Source organism: Lygodium microphyllum, chromosome 3 (genome assembly GCF_053477565.2).
Source record: "Lygodium microphyllum isolate KBCC chromosome 3, Lygodium_microphyllum_v1.1.10, whole genome shotgun sequence".
Classification (NCBI taxonomy): domain Eukaryota; kingdom Viridiplantae; phylum Streptophyta; class Polypodiopsida; order Schizaeales; family Lygodiaceae; genus Lygodium; species Lygodium microphyllum.
In genome coordinates, this window is record NC_141137.1 from 67,950,037 (window position 1) to 67,969,806 (window position 19,770).

The following is a 19,770-nucleotide window of genomic DNA, read 5'->3' on the forward strand; positions in this document are numbered from 1 at the left end:
CTCAAGTACATAGCCAAAATTAGGCCACCAAAATAGAGGTTTCACAATCTACGGACACAATGTGGATCTAATTGAAGCTTTGTGTCAATCATGATGGTGGCTGATGTCACGAGGACATGTATCATTTAATGTTTAGCTTTGGTATTATTAAGTTGTGCATGTTTGAGGTGCATATGTGAAATGCAAGTTAGTGAAGTCACAATGATAGTCTAAAAACCGTAAGTATGTAGTGGGTGACATTGGCAAAAGTTGTATAATTTATGCTAGACAAGTATGGCCATTAAAATGTCTAGTAGTTGTGCCATTGGGACAAAACATTACTTAATTAATTAATGCTAGTCCTAGGCCAATTAATGTTTGGGACAACTGAAAGTTCCATGGAGGTTAAAACATTAAATGTGGATGGGCACTAGTCAATTATTGGGTAGGGTTGTCAAATGGACAATTAATTAATTTTCAAAGATCTAATTCTGAAGATCAGTTAAAGAATGCTGGAAATCGATTTTTAAAAGGCAGCCACTTGGCCATGTTGCTCATGCAAGATGAGAGAAGGTTGTTTGGGGCTGGCTAAGTGTGGTGGTAGCCATTCAGGAGATAGAGCAAAGTGGAGAGTTGCTAGAGAGGAAGAGATCACAACCATTAGGAGGCAGCCAACAATGAGGTGACAATATTCTAGGGTATTGGGTAGGGTTGTCAAATGGACAATTAATTAATTTTCAAAAATCTAATTCTGAAGATCAGTTAAAGAATGCTGGAAATCGATTTTTAAAAGGCAGCCACTTGGCCATGTTGCTCATGCAAGACGAGAGAAGGTTGTTTGGGGCTGGCTAAGTGTGGTGGTAGCCATTCAGGAGATAGAGCAAAGTGGAGAGTTGCTAGAGAGGAAGAGATCAACCATTAGGAGGCAGCTAACAATGAGGTGACAATATTCTAGGGTTGCCAGATTAGCTCCGAGGCACAGGCAATAGTTGATCACGTAGTGAGATAGGACGAGCAGCAGGTTTCCTTTGCCTTTGTGGTAAAGTGTCATTTCTGATTTGCGAATCTATTTTCTTGTTGTAATTGGTGTTAAATCAGGTTATCTACCACCCTATCTGAGAAAGAAGGCTAGTTTCAGCTGACTTGAAGGGTGGATACACGAAGGTTGCAAAATTGTGAATGGACTTATGAATCTATCTTCATCTCCTCTATACTATGTCAATAGGTGTGTATACCGTGACTTTGTAATTGTTGTGCAAACCCACACCTCCACCAATGCTGTTGTAAAGAAGTGGATAAGAAGGCCCATAGTGGACCCCTTGCAATTGGTTATATGCAACACTCTATAAAAGGGAGTCACCTAGCTTTGGCATTCACTATGTCATGCTCATCCCACTCTTTGCTAGAATAGACATCATCTTCTGGCAAAGGGTACACCATATGTCCTAGAGACACTCCAAAAGGAGCCACATGAAAGCAAGCTAGGTTGGAGAAGGCTTCTTCAGCCCGAGGGAGCTATGCTTGTAGTACATTGCAAGCACTTTCACCTTTACTATGAAGAAGGTGACGATGGACATAACTTTTTGTACTGCCTTCTTCACTCATCTAAACTTCCTGATGTCCCTTATGAGCAAGTCAAGACAATGGCTTGCAGATGGAGTTGATACCATGGTGGGAAACTCACCCCTGAGCAAGTGGCCCATGTGTTGACAATTGGATGCATTGTTGGTAATAACTTGCACCATGTTGGAGGGGTCCACCTAGATGCACAATACAATGTGTTGAGAGAGAGATACCAAAGTGCAATGCTCCATTTGTCGGAATGTGTCACAATACGTCTTGCCCACCCCTTGAAACACATTTGACGAAGGTCAACGTGTCGCAACTTGTGCAATCTCCACTTGGAGCCTCAATGTAGGGCCGCATTGGGCTCACCTTGTACGTCCCATGCACAAGAGCACACAGAAGCACATGAGAGCGTAAGTGCACTTGAAGACACAAGAGAAGTCAGAAGGGCTCATCTTGGGGGCAAAACAATCCATTCATAGCAAGAAAATTTGTACAGGACTAGCTAGGGTGCGAGAGGGACTTGGTTTGTGGGTGAGGGCTGAGCTATCAACACGCTATGAGCACTAATCTGTCAAAGTGCAGTGATGCGGAAGCATAGGACAAAGACCGAGAGAGAGTGAACATAGAGAAAAGAGAAGAGAGAAAAGGAGACAGTTAACACAGAAAATCTACAGTGTAGTATGCTGTATAGGAGTGTAGAAATATACACGGGGGTAGAGGAAATATCTGTGTGTCTCTCCGTCTTGAAGACCTCGATCTCCGTCAGCCCGAGCGAAGTCAGTCTCAGCCAACAGATCTCAAGATCAGAACGAATGAGAGTGTGCCACCAACTGGCTATATATAGCAAAGAAACACAAAAATGCCCAGCACCAGGTCGGCTGAATAAAATAATCAGAAAACTGTCTGACTGTGCAAAAACTGCTGTCCGACTGTACCAGCGCCATGTGGGATCCTGCCGTACACTGCTGTACACGGCTGACGTGTCTGCCTGCCCCGAACTGATGATGTGGCACCTGACAGATCTGTCCGACAGATCTGTAAAGAGATACACCCTAACACAGCCTGTCCAGGGGATGACTCTACCTCTAACACCCCCTCTCAGATCCTGGACAAGGCATCAGGGTGAGGGATTTGGAATGCTGACGAAGTAAAGCCCGGGGAAGCGCCTTCGTAAACAAATCTGCAAGATTATCCTCCGTCTTCTTGTTGTACTCCACATCAATGGTCCCATCCAGAAGCTTCTCCAGAATGAAGTGATATTGGATCTCAATGTGCTTCATCCGGGCATGAAATATAGGATTCGTACCAAGGCAATGCAACTCTCATTGTCACACTGCAGATACGTAGGACGAGGTTGGGGGCAGCTAAGCTCCTCCAACAATTTTCGAAGCCACACAACCTCACATGTGGTGGAAGACGCAGCCCACTACTCTGCCTCAGTAGAAGAAAGGGCTACCGTGGGCTGCTTCCTGCTACTCCAAGAGATAACACCTATACCCAAGGTAAAACAGTAACCTGTAGTAGTCCGTTGGTGGTCCACATCACCAGTCCAATCCAAGTCGCTCCAACGTGCAAGAATAAGATTTGAAGCATCTAGGCCTGTTGGATAAGAAATCCCTAAGTCAAAGGTCCCCCTCAAATACCGAAGAATCTTGAGAGTAGCTTGCCAATGCACCCGTTTGGGTTTACTCATGAACCCTGCCAAAAGACCCACAGCAAAACAAAGATCAACACGAGTGTTGAGAAGCCAAATCAAGAATCCAATCAACTGACGGTAGCGGGAAGCATCCGTCAAGGGAGAATCTGAGTGTGAAGTGACCTTCCAGTTCGGATCCATAGGAGTAGAAATGGTCTGACAAGTCTCCATCTTAAAAGTCACCAAGAGCTCCTGAATGTATTGCTGTTGAGAGATGAAAATCCCCCTCTGAGACAGATAAATCTCATGACCCAAGAAGAAATGAAGAAGCACCAAATCCGTCATCTCGAATGTTTGATGTAAAGCTGTCTTGGTCTCTCGGACCTTCTGTGCATGATCCCTTGCTAGAATCAAATCATCAACATACAACACAAATAACACACGACCAACCGCGGAAGTGTGTACATAAAGCTGCGGATCAGCCTTGGAGCGTCCATATCCCAACTTCGACTGAAGAAACGAGTTTATCTTCTTGTTCCATGCATGCGGAGCCTGCTTGAGGCCATACAAGGCCTTCTTCAACCTGTAGACTTTCCCATCTGAGGACCCAAAGCCAGGAGGCTGTTCAACATAGATCTCCTCCTGCAAATCACCATTGAGAAAGGCCGACTTCACATCCAATTGATAGACAGGCCATCTCCTATGGCCGGCCAAGGCAAGAACAGCTCGAATAGTCGCCATACGAGCAGAGGGGGAAAAGGTATCATGGAAATCAATGCCTAGGCACTGAGCAAAACCTTTAGCAACAAGGCGAGCCTTGTACTTGTCCAAAGAACCATCGCTAAGGTACTTGGTCTTGAAGACCCACTTGACGCTAATCACCTTCTTGCGAGAGAGACGAGGCACAAGAGACCAAGTGCTATTTCTCTCAATAGCCTCCAACTCGGCTTCCATAGCCTTCCACCAATGGTCAGACTGCAAAGCCGCCGTCATTGAAGTGGGCTCACGATCTTGCATAACACGGGTCATCAAACAATAGTTAGAGCAAACAATGTAGAATGTGCCTGATTCCTCTGTGATCTCCGCGGTCCATCCTGCGGTTCCCACTCCTCAGGGACCCCCTCGATCCCTGAATCTCGGAGTGTGTCACGGGCCCAACGAGGAGGAGGGCGAACCTCTCCCCGTCGCTCTCCATTTGTTGAAGACTCAGGTACATCCACCTGCGGAAGCTCCTCGGGGGTGGCCGGTGGAAGGGAAGACTGTGAATTAGAAGAAAAATCTCCATCAAGAGGCTTCGGTTCCAAAGGAATTGTTTCGGGAGCCCAACTCTCCCTTGAATCTCCAAGGACAGGGTGCTCCTCACCCCCCCCAGTGGTCGGAACTTCCATGAATGGCACATCTCGGCTCGTGTAGATATCCCGCTTGACGGGATCAAACAGACGATAACCTTGGGACTGGGAGCTGTAGCCAACAAAAACCTGTTGTCGCGAAGCCGCCTTGAACTTGTCATGCTGTGTCTTCGGGATGTGCGCATAGGCGTCATACCCAAAGATCTTGAAATAAGATACATCAAGCTTAGTCCCAAAGTAAGCCTCAAAAGGTGTTATCCTGTCTACGGTTGAAATGGGAGATCAATCAAGGATGTGAACTGCGGTAGCCACTGCCTCGGTCCATAAAAACTGAGGCGTCTGTCGGTGCTCCATTATGGTGTGTGCCATCTTGATCACACTTCAGTTCTTCCGCTCCAAAATACCATTCTCTTGAGAAATGTTGGTATTAGAAAACTCCTGGTGAATGCCCCTATCCGCACAAAAACAAGCAAACTCATTCGACATAAATTCACCTCCCTTGTCTGAATGCAAGGTCGTCAGTCTCGCCGGCTAGATCAGGTCTCCTAAAAAAGAAGCCAATACTTGAAGTGAGAGAAAGTCTGTGACTTCAGTGTCAAGAAATAGGCCCATGTCATCCTGCTGTAGTCATCTATGATCAACAGGAAGTACAAGCTCCCCTTTAGGGACTCGGTCCTCATCGGGCCACAAAGATCCGTAGAGACAAGCTCCATAGGTGAAGTAGACCACCTCGAAGCTTTGTTGGGAATCGCATCCTGATGCAGTTTTCCACGAATGCAGGAGACACATGGCTGATGGCTCACCTCTATGTTCGGCGAACATTGGACAAATGATCCTCGCGACGCCTTTCGAAGGTACTCTTCGTTTAGATGGCCAAACCGAGCATGCCATAGCTTGGATTGTGTCTGAGAGGCAAGAAAAAGAGAGGTAAGAGCTATAGAAGACTTCAATTTGTAGATGCCATTCTCCTCGTACCTTGCAGAGAGAACCTTCCTCGATCCACAATCAAGGACTCGAACAGTATCACTGTTAAACTCCACCAAGAGGCCAAGAGCACAAATCTTATGGACCGAAAGTAAGTGATACCCCAAGCCTGGCACATGCAACACCTCTAAAGTGTGGGTACCACCACATCCATAGGGAATAAGCTGCATCTCACCCTGCGTAGCAATAGACACAGTAGAGCTGTCTCCAATGAGAATCTGCCCACACAAAGGTTGCAAATGGGTAACACCAATGGGAGGAGTCATGTGTCGGTAGGTACCACTGCCCACGATCCACTCTCAAGCATGGGGAGTTATCATGGCAGCATTAGAAGTCTTGGGTGTAGAGTTCTCAATGACTTCTAAGTGTAGAAAAGCAGCTGATGAGGGTGCAGCCAGCGCTCCAGAATCCTTCGTGTCCTTCTTCTTGGTGTCCTTCTTGTCTTTGTCGGGGCAATCCTTCTTCCATTGACCGGTCTTACCACAAATATGGCAAGTCGATTCCTTCTCCTTGTCCTTCTTGGATTTGTTGTCCTCCTTCTTTTTTTGGTCCTTCCCCTTCTTTTGAGAAGCTTGACCAACCAAAGCCTCCGATTTGGAAGCATTCTGTCCCTTCAATTGTTCCTCTTGGTCCAAGACGATAGGAATCAACTCTTCCCACCGAAGAGTTGATTTCCGCCCTGATACAATAAGAGCGGAATAAAAGGTACCGAATCGTGGCGGTAACAATTGGGACAGTAAAGTGATTGCCATGTCTTTGGAGGAAATAGGCTTCCCCACATTTTGACCTTCATCTGAAGCTGCCAAAGCTTGTTGATGTGTTTTCGAAGCGAAGAAGACTTATTCATGGACAAGGTCCGAATTCGCACCTCCAAAGAAGCCCTCTTCATCATGGTCATCTAGTCGTACATTTGGTCGAGCTCCAACCATATCTCTCGAGCCACCGTCAAGTGCTCGATGTGAGCTATCATAGCTGTAGTGCAAGACAGAAAAAGAAAAGAACGAACCTGGCATTCAGTTTGTCCTAATGAGATTGAGCTTTGGTCAACTCCGCATGAGCACTGGAAGAGAGTTTGGACTTATCTGTCACCGAGGATCGAGTGATCTCCTCCATCACAAGCTCCACCAAATCATAAGACTCCAGTATGGCCAACATCATCACGCGCCAAATGCGGTAATTATCACCATCAAGCTTTTGATCTAATGGAAGAGCTGGTAGGATAGGCACCTTCTTGTCCATGATCGCCTGGAACTTCAAATCAGTCTCTGTAGACATGTTCACCTGCAATGCTTGCACAAACACAAAATCAGTCCCTCTTTGACTATGTAAACGTAGGTTGTTAGGGCTGTTTCCTTTGCTGCCCGAACCTTCTTCACCCGCCGGAGGCAATGAAAATGTAAAATCTGCAATGGAAGACCTAAAACGCAGCCTTCCTCCCCTTCAAACAGTATAAACCTGCAGCAAATTCACCAGTTGGACTCCTTTCTTGCACACCCATGCTTGCTTTAGCCTTGATCCGATGCGCAGCCCTCCCACTCGCCCTCGAATCCTGAAAACGCGGCCTTGTGTCACGCTGAAATCTCCTCTTCAGATAGGTTCAGCACTCAGTCAGTCCGTCTTCACCGCTCTGATACCATGTCAGAGTGCAGCAATGCGGAAGCGTAGGACAAAGACTGGGAGAGAGTGAACACAGATAAAAGAGGGAGAGAGAAAAGGAGACAGTGCAACGCAGAAAATCTGCAGTGTAGTATGCTATATAGGAGTGAAGAATATACATGGGGGCAGAGAAAATATGTGTGTGTCTCCGTCTTGAAGACCTCAATCTTTGTCAGCCCGAGCGCAGTCAGTCTCAGCCAACAGCTCTCAAGATCAGAATGAATGAGAGAATGTGCCACCAATTGGCTATATATAGCCAAGAAACACAAAAACGCCCAGCACCAGGTCGACTGAATAAAATAATCAGAAAATTGTTTGACTGTGCAAAAACTGCTGTCCGATTGTACCAGCGTCACGCTGCTGACGTGTCTGCCTGCCCGGAACTGATGATGTGGCACCTGACAGATCTGTCCGACAGACCTGTAAAGAGATACACCCTAACACAGCCTGTCCAGGGGATGACTCTACCTCTAACATGATCAACACTTTGGGATGAGGGAGTGAGCACCACTAGCCTCATACACGTTGGGAAAGAAAGAAAGCTCTATTAACGTCCTTTGGAGGCCAAAATTGACCTATAGGATAGATCAAATGATTCATTACATTCCACTTTGGGTATTAGTGCCATGAAAGCACATTTAAATAAAATAATAAAGGGATTATGAAAATGGAATAAACTCTAACATCTTATGACTCATAAGAGCTTTTGATTACAACGTTGATTTCTATTACAAATATAGAGGGCAGCTAAATTCCACTAGAGGATACATTTATTTATGGGGAAATAAGGTGTGGAACTTCCTCATGACTACTATTCCTCCTCGATACATTGCCCATTTACCATTTCTTCATGCCTCTCTGACTTTGGCTAATTCTGTTGGTCGATATTTGAGCTGGAGTGGGGTTGATTCGTCTGGTATCCATATCTTTGTCCCTTGTAAGGACTTAGTCTGCTTCATCATAGCTACCTTCTCTGTCATATCCATGTAATCAACTTTTGCATGTGTACTTTTTTGGATAATGCTAATGGGCTTTCCCAAATCTACGAAAGAGACAACCTTGCTTAACTCTGCTAATAAAACATATGTTTCTAGAACGAAATCTTGTTCAAGCTCTAGAGCAAGATTCTTTTGATCCCATGCCGGGGGGAGACCATCAATCATTACTGACATAACCTCTCACAAAAATGTTTTGAATTGTATCAATTCACTTTTTGTATTTGGTTGGCCAATTCTGCTTGTAATGACTCCGTTATGGGCTCTTCCTTGATTTGTGCTCTTCATTCATCATGCCTTGCAGCTGTTCTTGCAGTTCTTTAATGTGTTCCTCCTTATTGCCAATTGGTAATTTCTTGTCTCATTGCTGCCAACTCCCCTTGAACTTGTTTCAGCTCCTGCAAGAGGTAAGACTCCTGTGGTGAAGGCTTGGCCAAAGAAAGGATCTATTGGGCATCCCGTTAAAAGAAACAAGTCATTTGGTGTAATAGGTTTCTCTTTTCTTTGAAGGAAAATGACTTTGCTTTGATTTTTCTGGTGAACAAATAATTAAGGTTGTGGTTGTGGACATATGCAGATATTGACAGAGGTTCTTTCACCATTGGAGCGTTATGACACCTTCAAAACACTGATTATGAACTGTGGTCATTCATCTATGGTGGGTAATGCTAGTGTTTGTGCACAAAAGCAAGAAAAAAGTAGGTTTGAGACTGTACTTGTAAATATGCAAAACATTTGGGTTGAAAGACCCTCATAATTGTTTCTGAGTAGTTTTAGTAATTTAATATTGACTGATTTAGTTTTGAGAAAAAAGGATATTTATGGGTCAATGCTGTGGCCCAAATGGCTGTATGTGGTTTGCTGCAGCTGAGGATGCTGCCATTGCATTCGGGACTCTGAAACTGAACCTTGTTGTTAACGTATAAGAACAAACAAGTTTTTTTCAATGATAGATTTCACATTCTAGGGCAAGGTAGGTTCAGTACGTACATACTGATCTGATCAGTATGTATGCGATGCTGTGAGGTACATTCCAAGGTTTCTGTTATCCTGGATAGCATCAAAATTTAGTGTGGCTGCTGCCTGGACCTTTAGAGTTTGCAGATAAAGAGCGTCATCAATTAACTAGACATTTTACTAGCTCTTTCCTAAAACAACTATCCTGGTATGGTTATTCAAGCATGTTTTCATCTTGCCTTGCTCTCAGTATAGTCCAGTGTTTGCAAGCATGCAGTAAAGCCATATTGCCTTCCTGGCAGTATAGTGTAAGGCTAGGAACTCAGCCACGATAAGTTACTTCTTATTTGCTCCACGAAATAGCACTGGATCTGAGAGAGAGAGAGAGAGAGAGAGAGAGAGAGAGAGAGAGAGAGAGAGAGAGAGAGAGAGAGTTTTTACGAAAAAAAAAAGAGAGAGAGAGAGAGAGAGCATATCTGGTAGTTGATCTTTGATCTTTGAGTGTCGATGCCGTCAATCCAATCTAAGTCACTTTATCCAACGGGGGTAGCATTCTTTCACAGAATAGCACTGGATCGAAGAGAGAGGAAGAGCATATCTGGTAGTAGATCTTTGAGTGTCGATGTTGTCAGTCCAATCTAAGTCACTTTATCCAAATGAGAGTAGCATACTTTCAATATAAAGTCTTCTAAGAAGGGGTCCTTGTAGGTACCACATCATGTAAAGAGTGGTTTGCTAGTGAGCCTTGAGGGTTTTCATGAAAAAAGACAATAAGGCTACCATATCAGAGATGTCAGGGGATTTATGGATAAGTCATATGAGAGACCTAACCAAGCTCCGATAGTGGTCTAGCACCTTGAATCGATGTTTCGGGTAGTCCGAAATGGACCGATTGTTTTGGAGCTTGAAACAAGACTGCTGAAACGGTGTTTTGGGCACTCTGTCCTGTGGGGGAATATCTAGATAGTTTTTACCTTTTTTCCTCTTCGTCTTCTTTGCGCACTTTGTGTCTCTTGCTCGTCACCTTCTCTTTCTTGCTCTCCTCCTCCTCCTTTCTTCTTCTTTTTCTTTTTTCCTCTTGCCTTTCTTCTTGTTCTTCCTTCTTTCCTTCCTTCCTTCCTTCCCTCCTTCCTTCCATTCTCCTTCTCCTCCTCTTTTCTTTTCCATTCTTCTTTCCTTCTTAATACTCCTTTTCTTTTCATTTTGCTTCTTCCTTTAACCTTAAACCTTCCAACTTCCATCCTTTTCCTTTTTGCTAACTTTTAATTAGTAACTTCTCACAAGTCACAAGTCACACCTTCTGAGTTTGAAGCCACAATGTTGGATTCATATTAGAGCCATGTTACTCCAATTGCAGGATATGAGGACTTCGGTAGATTAGAGAAGTGGTGATACAAGTATTGTGGATTGGAGAAATCGGGTAGCGTAACCCATATGAAGGACCACTTAGTATGCTTGTCTAACAAGGATTTGCTATATGTGTGATAGTATATGTAGACATACTTAGTCTTTGAATTTGACACATGTGGCAAGCGTGACTTCTAAAAGCTCTAATGTACATGATTACTAAATATAAATAAATTTTCAACCCATAAACATAGATATAGAGTAACGTACAATAGGCTCAACCTTTCTTATGAAATGAGCTCAATTTATCATTCTCCATTTTTAATTGTTCACTTACCTAAATACATGCCTTACCTTAACATGCCATTCTAATATATTCAATGTATATGAATTCAAAAAATCCTTAACAAATAAGAATGTTATATGATTGCATAGGCAACTAGAAAGCTCAGATACTTATTTATTCAGTGTGCGATTCCTTTCAATATGGCTAGCATACAACAATGAAAGAACACTTTCAAGGCAATGAGCTGCATAGGTTGCGAGTAGAAGGATCCCTCCAAAGACGCCTTACAGATATGAGAGTTTAGAAGGGAAAAGACATCCGTAGAGGCTCAATTGGAGCCCTTGACGGAGACATGGATGAAATATGAATCATGGTCTTATGTGATGGATAATTAGATATATGTAGAAGAAAGGTCTTATGTGATGGATAGTTGGATATTTGTAGAAGAAAGGTGTATATTATTTTGGTGTCTTCTTGCAAAGGCACCATGTTCATGAAGGCCATAGTACATGGGAGTTTCGGAAACGAGGGAAATGAAAACGGGAAAAGCTAGAGTTTTGGCTAAATTTTGGAAATGGGAAAACGGCGTTTCAGATTGTACACTAAAATAAATACATTATTATGTGGGTATGTAAGTATATCAGTGCCTATAATAATATATACCCAAATTTTATACAAAACTTTTGAGTCCATGTCATATGATTGCAATCATGATTCATTACACATGTCACGACTCATGAGTGAAGATTGAAGAGTCAAGACTCAACGGTTGAAACTTAAGACAGCTTAACACAATTAAGACTCAATTGTCAAAACTTACGGCAACAAAATGAATTATGACTTATGAATGATCTATGATCTAAAGGGCAGTGATGATTGACATCAAGAACAGTGGAGATTGACATCAAGAACAATGGAACAAGAATCAAGATGCATAATAAGTGAAATCGAGATACAATGATACATGTAACTACGTTATGTGAATAGTCTGTCAAAACTCCAAAGTCTAGTGAGCACTGAGCATTGTGTATTAGTCTCTAGACTCTAGTAACTACTGAGTAATAAGTATCAACATCAATGAACACCTGGCAACTATAGTTTGGACAATAAGGCTCGATATCTTTGTTGGAAATGCAGGCCATGTAGTCTTTCATGCTTGTTATGCGCCCCGATTTCTCCAATCCACAATAGTTCCACCGCCACTTCATTGATCCGTTGGAGCCCTCGGATCTCTTTATTGGAGTGATGTGCCTCCAATATGGATCTGGCGCCATGATTAGCTTTGAGGTAATGTGAAGAAGAAGAAGAAGAAGAATAATAATAATAAGAAGAAGAGGAGGAAGAGGGAGAAGAAGAAAAGGAAGAAGAAGAAGAGGAGGAGGCGGGGGCGGGAGCTGGAGTGCCCCGAAATGAACCGCAGGATGTTGAAACGCCGGTCTGCCGTTTCCGTTTCGGTCAAAACGGCTATTCCGTTTCGGCAGCCCTGAAACGCTGTTTCTGGGTACTATGATGAAGGCCATCAATACCTCTACTATATAATCATCACATGAGCTTTCATTTGGTAGCAAATATGAGAGGTTATCATGGACATAGGGGTTCAAAATGTGGTACAAGTGGTGACAAATAATGGAAGCAACTGTGTGTCCATGGGATATATACCTAAGGATGAGTTTTTAAAAGTTGCATGGACTTTATGTGCTTCATGTTATTAAAGATGTTAGTCAAATATATTTAATGAATGATGTCTTCAAGAGAATAAGAAATGTGGTAAGATTTGTTAAGAAGAGTCCATTTCGCTAACATATTTCGAGTCAATAACACACTTGAGCTATTGAAGCCCTCTGCTAGAAGATTTGCCTACATGTTTATTGTGTTAGAGAGGCTTATATGGGTTCGTCCAAATTTGATATGGACCATTGCATATGAAGTGTGGCTCACATGGAGTTAGAGAGAGTCTCCAAAGGCTCTTGCATTTAGACATAGTGTCTTGAATGAGAGTCGGTGACTTGAGGTAGAGGCATTGATAAAGACTGACTTTGATCTACATTGTTTTGTGTATCACCTATAGGCTGGTATAGGTATGTCTGAATTTGATATGGACCATTGCATGCGAAGAGTAGCTTAGATGGAGCTAGAGTCCCCAAAGCCTCTTGCATTTAGACATAGTGTCTTGAATGAGAGTTGGTGGCTTAAGGTAGAGGCATTGGTAAAGACTCGTACTCTTATCTACATTGTCTTGTGCATCATTGAATTAGAGGGAGCACTTTAGATCTTCTATATGAGTACATGGATAACATTGGTGAGGCCTTGCTTTGTAACAACTTGCTGCTACAAGACAAGCAAGTTATATTGTGCGTGACACGTGTTCATGAATTGTTTTAATTTATCATCTAGCTATTGCTTAACTTTTAGTATTTACGTATTTTATATGAGTATATGGATAACATTGGTTAGGCCTTACTTTGCAATGGTTTCTTGCCGCAAGACAAGTAAGTTATCTTGTGTGTGATATGCGATCATGAATTATTTTAATTTATCATCTAGCTATTGTTTAACTTTTAGTATTTACGTATGGATAATTGTTAATGACTCATTGTGCTTTTATTTATGATGCATTATTTATCACTCTCGAGGGCTGATTAAATATGTACCGTGTGAAATTCATGATGGGATTAATTTGATAAACCAATCCTTGCTATTGCACATGTATTGCATGTTCTTTGGCATAATGAGGAGCAATACAATAATGAGGAGTTGGAAAAGGGCTTCATGGACTACATGGGGCACATTACAGGGAATGGTTTGGACATGATGAGAAGGATAGTAGATGATTTGCTAGCATTTTACAATCACTCTTCATTTTGATTGATCCACATCTAGGATTCAAGAGAATCTATTTGAACATAAACAATTGTCATTCGTGTTCTCTCATAAGATTATAATTCAAGGCTTGTTGAGGGAAACTAGAGCACATGGGCTATCTTCCATACTAAAAAAAAACAAGCTCAATTTTTTGGGTGGGGAATATTGGGATCGGGATAGGGGTAGAGGGTGGGACAGGGGGCGAGGATGGGGTAGGGGCAGAGGGTGAGGACAGAACATGGCAAAGGGCGAGGGCGGGATAGGGGTAGGGTGGGTGTAGAGAGCAGGAGTGGGAGAAAGAATGAAAGCTATATTAACATTTACAAAAAGGCCAAATCAGCTTATGACACCAAAATGTTACATTTGAAAAGTCAAGGAATTTTCGGAGTCCCAAAATAGTTGTCATCTAATGCTATGAATGGAAAATAAATAGTGAAAAATACATATTTGATGAGTACAAAATGATATCTAAGCACAATGTGGAATGGCTCAGGAGAGGTACTCTCATCCCAAGATATCTCTCATGGGTCTATCTAGCATAGAGAGATTGAAGCGGTGAGGTAGAGTTCCTTGATGATAGTGTAGTATTCTTTGTATTTGCACAGATGATGCCTCCTGCTAGAGTGTGGATTAGCTGGACATGGGCGACAGGCTTTGTATCTCTTTGTGGCGGTGTCTAGGGTAGTTATCTATAGTGGGGCCGCCAGACCGATGATGAGGACTCTGTAGTGGAGGAAGTAGTCAATGCTACATAGTACTTCGTGAGTGTGTGCTTATGTATGGCTCCGTATCTCTATTGGTGGGCCCATAAGAGGTGCTTTTTGTTGCAGCATAGCTGCGGGACGAAGAGCTTGACACATCTCTCATATGGAAAATCCATCACCTTGGATAGTGGCTCAAATCCCTCTCTAAATAGGCAATGGAAGCACCCTCGAATCTCATAATACATTGGATATCTCCATGAGTAGTGCTCCTCAATCACTAGCTTGAGCTGATAAAGTTGGGAAATCTAGTCCTCTGGGGGGGGGGGAGTTTGCACCGTATCTACTTGTCTCGATCTAGAGCTGGTGTGAGGATGTACGGAGCTGTCCAATGGGACATCGTACATTATGAGAGAGGTGTAAATCCATATATTCTAGGTGGACAACAAAGTAATTGAGGGATATGTGTAGGAGATGCTTCCGGTAGAAAGCCATCTTCGTCTGTAGATCGCGAGTAGGTGTTACCTATATTTTGGCTATGTGTATGTGAATAGTGTCCATCCTGATGATGCGGTTTAGCTCCTCTCAGTTGAGCTCCAAGTGAGGGTAAAGTTTAAACCAAGATGTATCGTAGTGGTGGGAGATGATCCATGTGTAATCCATGTAGTTGTAACCATGCCTCTCTCCGAGAATACCAGCACTCAGTATCCTCTTGTAATGCTAGCTATCTAGACAATTCTTGAGCTGGGAGGCAAGGTCTTGAGCCTATGTAGGAAAGTCATTTTTTGGAAGAGAGCCTCTGTCACTATGGGTAGTGCTCCCATCTTTGTCTGATAATCCCATGTGGTACAGAGGGCTTACTTCGAATCATTGGTGAAATCATTAATACTAGGGGTCTCTCCATTTGCTCCCAACTCTCACATATCTCCTCCCCCTTGGGCAGTGGTTGATCCTGTGTGGCTTTCCTTGTGTGGTAGAGGGTCAATCCCCATATAGGGGCTCCATACAGAAGTAGTGGTGTGACCAAAATATTGGAGAGCTAGAGCTTTGTTTGAGGCTCATGAAACTATATACGTGTGTACAGGCTCTCCATTGACTCTACAGCTGCATAGTCTCGTGTCAATCTATCCTTTGCTACTCTCCTCAAAGTGAATCTCAGCCTTAAAAATGTAATCGCCAAGTAAACATATCTTTGGATCAACTCTATTATCTCCTCTCCATATGTAAAATGAGGTATTGATTGTCAAATGCGAGAGAGAGAGAGAGAGAGAGAGAGAGAGAGAGAGAGAGAGAGAGGGGGGGGGGAGAGAGAGAGAGAGGGAGGTGTGTGGGGAGGGAGGGAGGCCTCATGGGTGGAATTCCTGTTATGGGTTCCTTGTATAAAATCTTCTCTAAAATTATTGCCAATAGATTGTAGAAAGTATTCTCGCACTTGGTTCATCCATGATCATTTAATAATACAAAACTTAAAAGATTAAGAAAGTAACAACTTCAAAACGACAATGCACACCTCAATGATTACTTGTCGAATGTGATGGTAGATGAATATGCCCATGGTTTTCCTTTCCCTATTGTCGATGTCTATGACCTGCAAGAAGTATGTGCCAAGCAGACAAGACATGAGTATGTTGATCTGTCATGCCCATGGCTTTCCTTCCTACTGTCATTCCATGTGTTGGTGAGAATGAGGGTAACCATACTTCGTCTATGCAGCTCAAAGAGGATTGAAGGCTCTATTAATCATGTCCTTTTCATGAACGTTCTTCATTTGCATATCATGCTAGGTGACATTTGTCCGTTCTTCGCATGGATCCACATTGGCAATGGCTTTTACCATCTTTTTTCATTGCTCTTGCTTTATGATATCAAATGCGAGATTGCACTTCAGGATGGTGCGTGTGCAATCTCAATCTCTGCAAGGTGTATACTTTCTCTAAGAAAGGCAATTGATCCATGCACATGACCGAGGGCTTGTGGGAGAGTGGATTACCTCTCAGGTGTAGTATGAGCCTCCACTCTTTGTTTTTTGTTGAAGGTGGATGTGGATGTGGAGTCAACACCACCAATGATGGAGACATCGATCGAAGATAAGCCTACGTTCGAGGCTTCATTATGAGTAGCCATAGGTTTTTGTCCCGATGCACACATTTATCCTCTAATAGATTCCCGTCTCATCTTCGCAAGAATCTTGCTTGCGATGTTTTGAGGGATCTTCTTGCATGGAGTGACTTGGCCCTTTTGTCTTCAAAAGATGTTGAAGAAGTTAGGTCATACCACTTGGGTAGCGCTTCTTGTAATACTTGCCCGGGCTGCCCAATGGTAGGACAATCTTGCTCCTCCATCTCCATAACAAGCAAGAATGTAGGAAAATTGATAAATATAAGGTGTGCCACCTCAAAGGAGGATATCTTCTTGCGAGAATACATCTTGTATAATATGCTACATTGACAGGCGACGTCTCAAATAAGTTTAATGTATAGTAAGTTCAGAACATATATATAAAGAATGCAAAGAGAGAGAAGCTTGTCACACCCATCCAAAGAAAAAGTGTCCAATATATGATAGAAAACATTTAGTTTTGTATTATAATATTGAGCTTTGAGTATATCAATTGAAGTACAAATTAAAAATCCAAGGGTTATGTTCTTCACCACATGGTGGGAGTTGGACTTGCATGTCCAATGAGTTTGTCTTCTTTGTGTCCTTTACCACATGGATGGGATGCAAATTGAAGACTTCATGCTTGTTGCGTGTCATGATGTCGATGGATGGGATGCAGATTGAAGACTTCATGCTTGTTGCGTGTCATGATGCCGATGGATGCTTGAAAGTTGCCGAGATGAGAGTGAGAGAGAGGCTTGAGAGAGAGAAGGAGAGGGTTCAGCAAGGGGGGAGGGGAAGGGGAACTTGGGAGAGAGAGGGTGAGAGGCTTGAGAGAGAGGGGGAGGCTTGGGGAAGAAAATTGCGATTACACGTAAAGGAACCCACCAATATATGTTTGTGGAGAGAGGGGGTAGAAGCGGCTTGATAGATTGATGCTTGAAGAGGGAGGGGGGGTTTGGGGTGTGGAGAGGGAGAGCTTGACCGCAAATTGATGCTTAGGAGAGGGAGAGATCAAAAGGCTGAATGCTTGCTAATTTGGTGTGGAACAATGGAGGGAAAGAGCACCTTTGATAGTGTGGGAGAAGAGAGGAATCCAAGAGCTTAAGAGGATTGGGATCCAAGGCTCAAATGTGTGAAGTTGAATGGATAGTGTGAAGACTGAAGCTAGCTGCATGTGGAATCTTGGAGGGATGGGGAGTGTGCCCAATTGGAAAAGGATTGGAGCAAGTGGTATCCTAGGCAAGTGAGTTGACAACATAGCTGCCAGAAACGTCTGAAATGTTTAGAAACAAAACGTTAGAAACGTGTTTCATAAGTTTCTTTCGAGAAGGGGTAAAATAAGAAACATAAGATTTTTTTATAAAGGGTTTTTTTATAGTTTTAAACTAGGGAAAGATGTTTTAAACCTCCATGGAACTTTCTCTTAAACAAAAACAAGTGAATTTAGCAAAAGTGATAAAACATGAAACAATATAGTCAATTCAGAATAACACGTTACACATCCACGATCCATAATCCATTGTTGACTATTGTCAAAGATTAATCTTTGAATAAGCTATACTATAATCAAACCTTAAACCATAGTTGCACTCATATGTAGTATGAATTGGTTCATACTATATGGTACGGTACGAACTGTACCGTACGAATTCGTACAAAAAAACAAGCTTTTTTAGCCTTGATTGATCAACCAAGAAAGGGGGTGGAAGCTTGATTAGACTCATTACTCCTCATACATGTTCTGTTATGATTTATCCTAGAGCCAAAGGCCATACATAAGGTATTCAAGCAGTTCCAAATGTTCCTAATTGATGGCCTATCATTTTTCACAATATGTTAGTGTCATCAATAAATAAATTCAGCACCATTTGAGAATCATCAAGTAGCTTAATCCTATTGATTTTACCTTTGTTCACAGCTCATTTTGCACCACCCAACCCAAAGCATTAGTACACATTGCTAATAAAACTAGGCCAGAGGATAGCTTGGCCTAATGTACCTTTTGAGAGTACACGAATTAGTGAATGTACCATCGGTAGCTACTTTAGCCTTAGCAATGCCAAACAAAACCATTACAAAATTCATAAATCTTTTACCAAAACCTTTGGGGGTTTGTTTGGTAACTGTTGGTCTCACAGGTCATTTTGGCCTCTTGTAGACGTTAATAAAAAATCTCATTTGATTTCATCTCTCTCTCTCTCTCTCTCTCTCAACCTTCTCTTTCTCAAGTATACATGCTTCTTATTTGTATGATCATTCATGTATGATGTATCCATTCCTATGTATGTACTTGAACGTTGTAGCGCATGTTGCGCATGCGGCATATGCTATAGAGGTTTTGGCATGTTATCCTCAAGTATTCATCTTATATACTCCAATAGCATTGCTATTAAACATCTGTTCTATCATCTATAGTTCAAAATAATGAAGTTATTTTTTTCGTACTAATATCGTACCGTACCTTATAAAATCTTAAGGTACCATTTAGTACTGTATTTTATCATACGTACCGTACCGTACCGTACTTTTCGTACTTGACAACTATGCCTTAAACATCATGATCATTGATTCATACATATCACATAAAGAAAATTGGAAGACATTTTACATAGCCCATGTGCAAATAGCAATGTAAAATGGGTGAAGCGGCAATATCATGATTCTCATTTCAAAACAAGTTACAAAATGTCAAAATGTCAAAATCCAAAATGAATCATGATACATCATAGATAATCATAAATGAAACTAGAGTCATATAATGAATTGTCCAAACAATAATGGTCCATGGACATTACACTGACTAAGTGAAAATCCCAAAAAGGTAAGACTCTAGAGTCTAATCCAAAATCATGAACCCTCATGAGTTATGAGTTATGACTCATGAGTCACTACTTAGACTCATCATCATCACCATCGCCACCATCATCATCCCCATGATCATCCTCGTCACTCACACTCCAATCATCCTCTATGTCATTTATGACATTAGCTCGAGCACTAATTGCTACCATCCTATTGGAACCTTCAGTTGAAATTGATGCATCAGCACCCCTGGCCCTAGATCTTGTTTGATGCCGAAGCCGTGCTCTCTCTGTTGCAAGTAAGGTCCATACCTCATCATCCTCATGTGTGGGATGCACCAATTCTTCTAAGCGAATTTCCACCTTGAAGGAGTTGGGGCTAATCTCATTTGGTCCCTTGCAATTCTGTCTTTTGCGTAGGACTATTGGCAGGGCAAAAGCCGGTAGGTGCAAAAGCGAACAAGCGGAGGAGCTGGCGTGGGAGTTGGGACTGTTGATGGTTAGCGGGGCAGGAGTGGACAGTTGACGGGGCGAACAAGCGCACA

At 42.5% G+C, this 19,770-nt stretch overlaps 1 protein-coding gene across 4 annotated transcripts in view; it reads left to right on the forward strand.

Moving 5' to 3' along the window:
• Nucleotides 1–19,770, forward strand: part of ALF4 (aberrant root formation protein) — a 128,649-nt gene that overhangs the window by 94,949 nt on the left and 13,930 nt on the right. For all 4 annotated transcript variants that reach the window (XM_087672308.1, XM_087672299.1, XM_087672290.1 and 1 more), the window contains exon 10: nt 8,746–8,826. In XM_087672308.1, the coding sequence (XP_087528434.1) occupies nt 8,746–8,826 (81 nt within the window). The remainder of the gene's footprint in view (nt 1–8,745; nt 8,827–19,770) is intronic.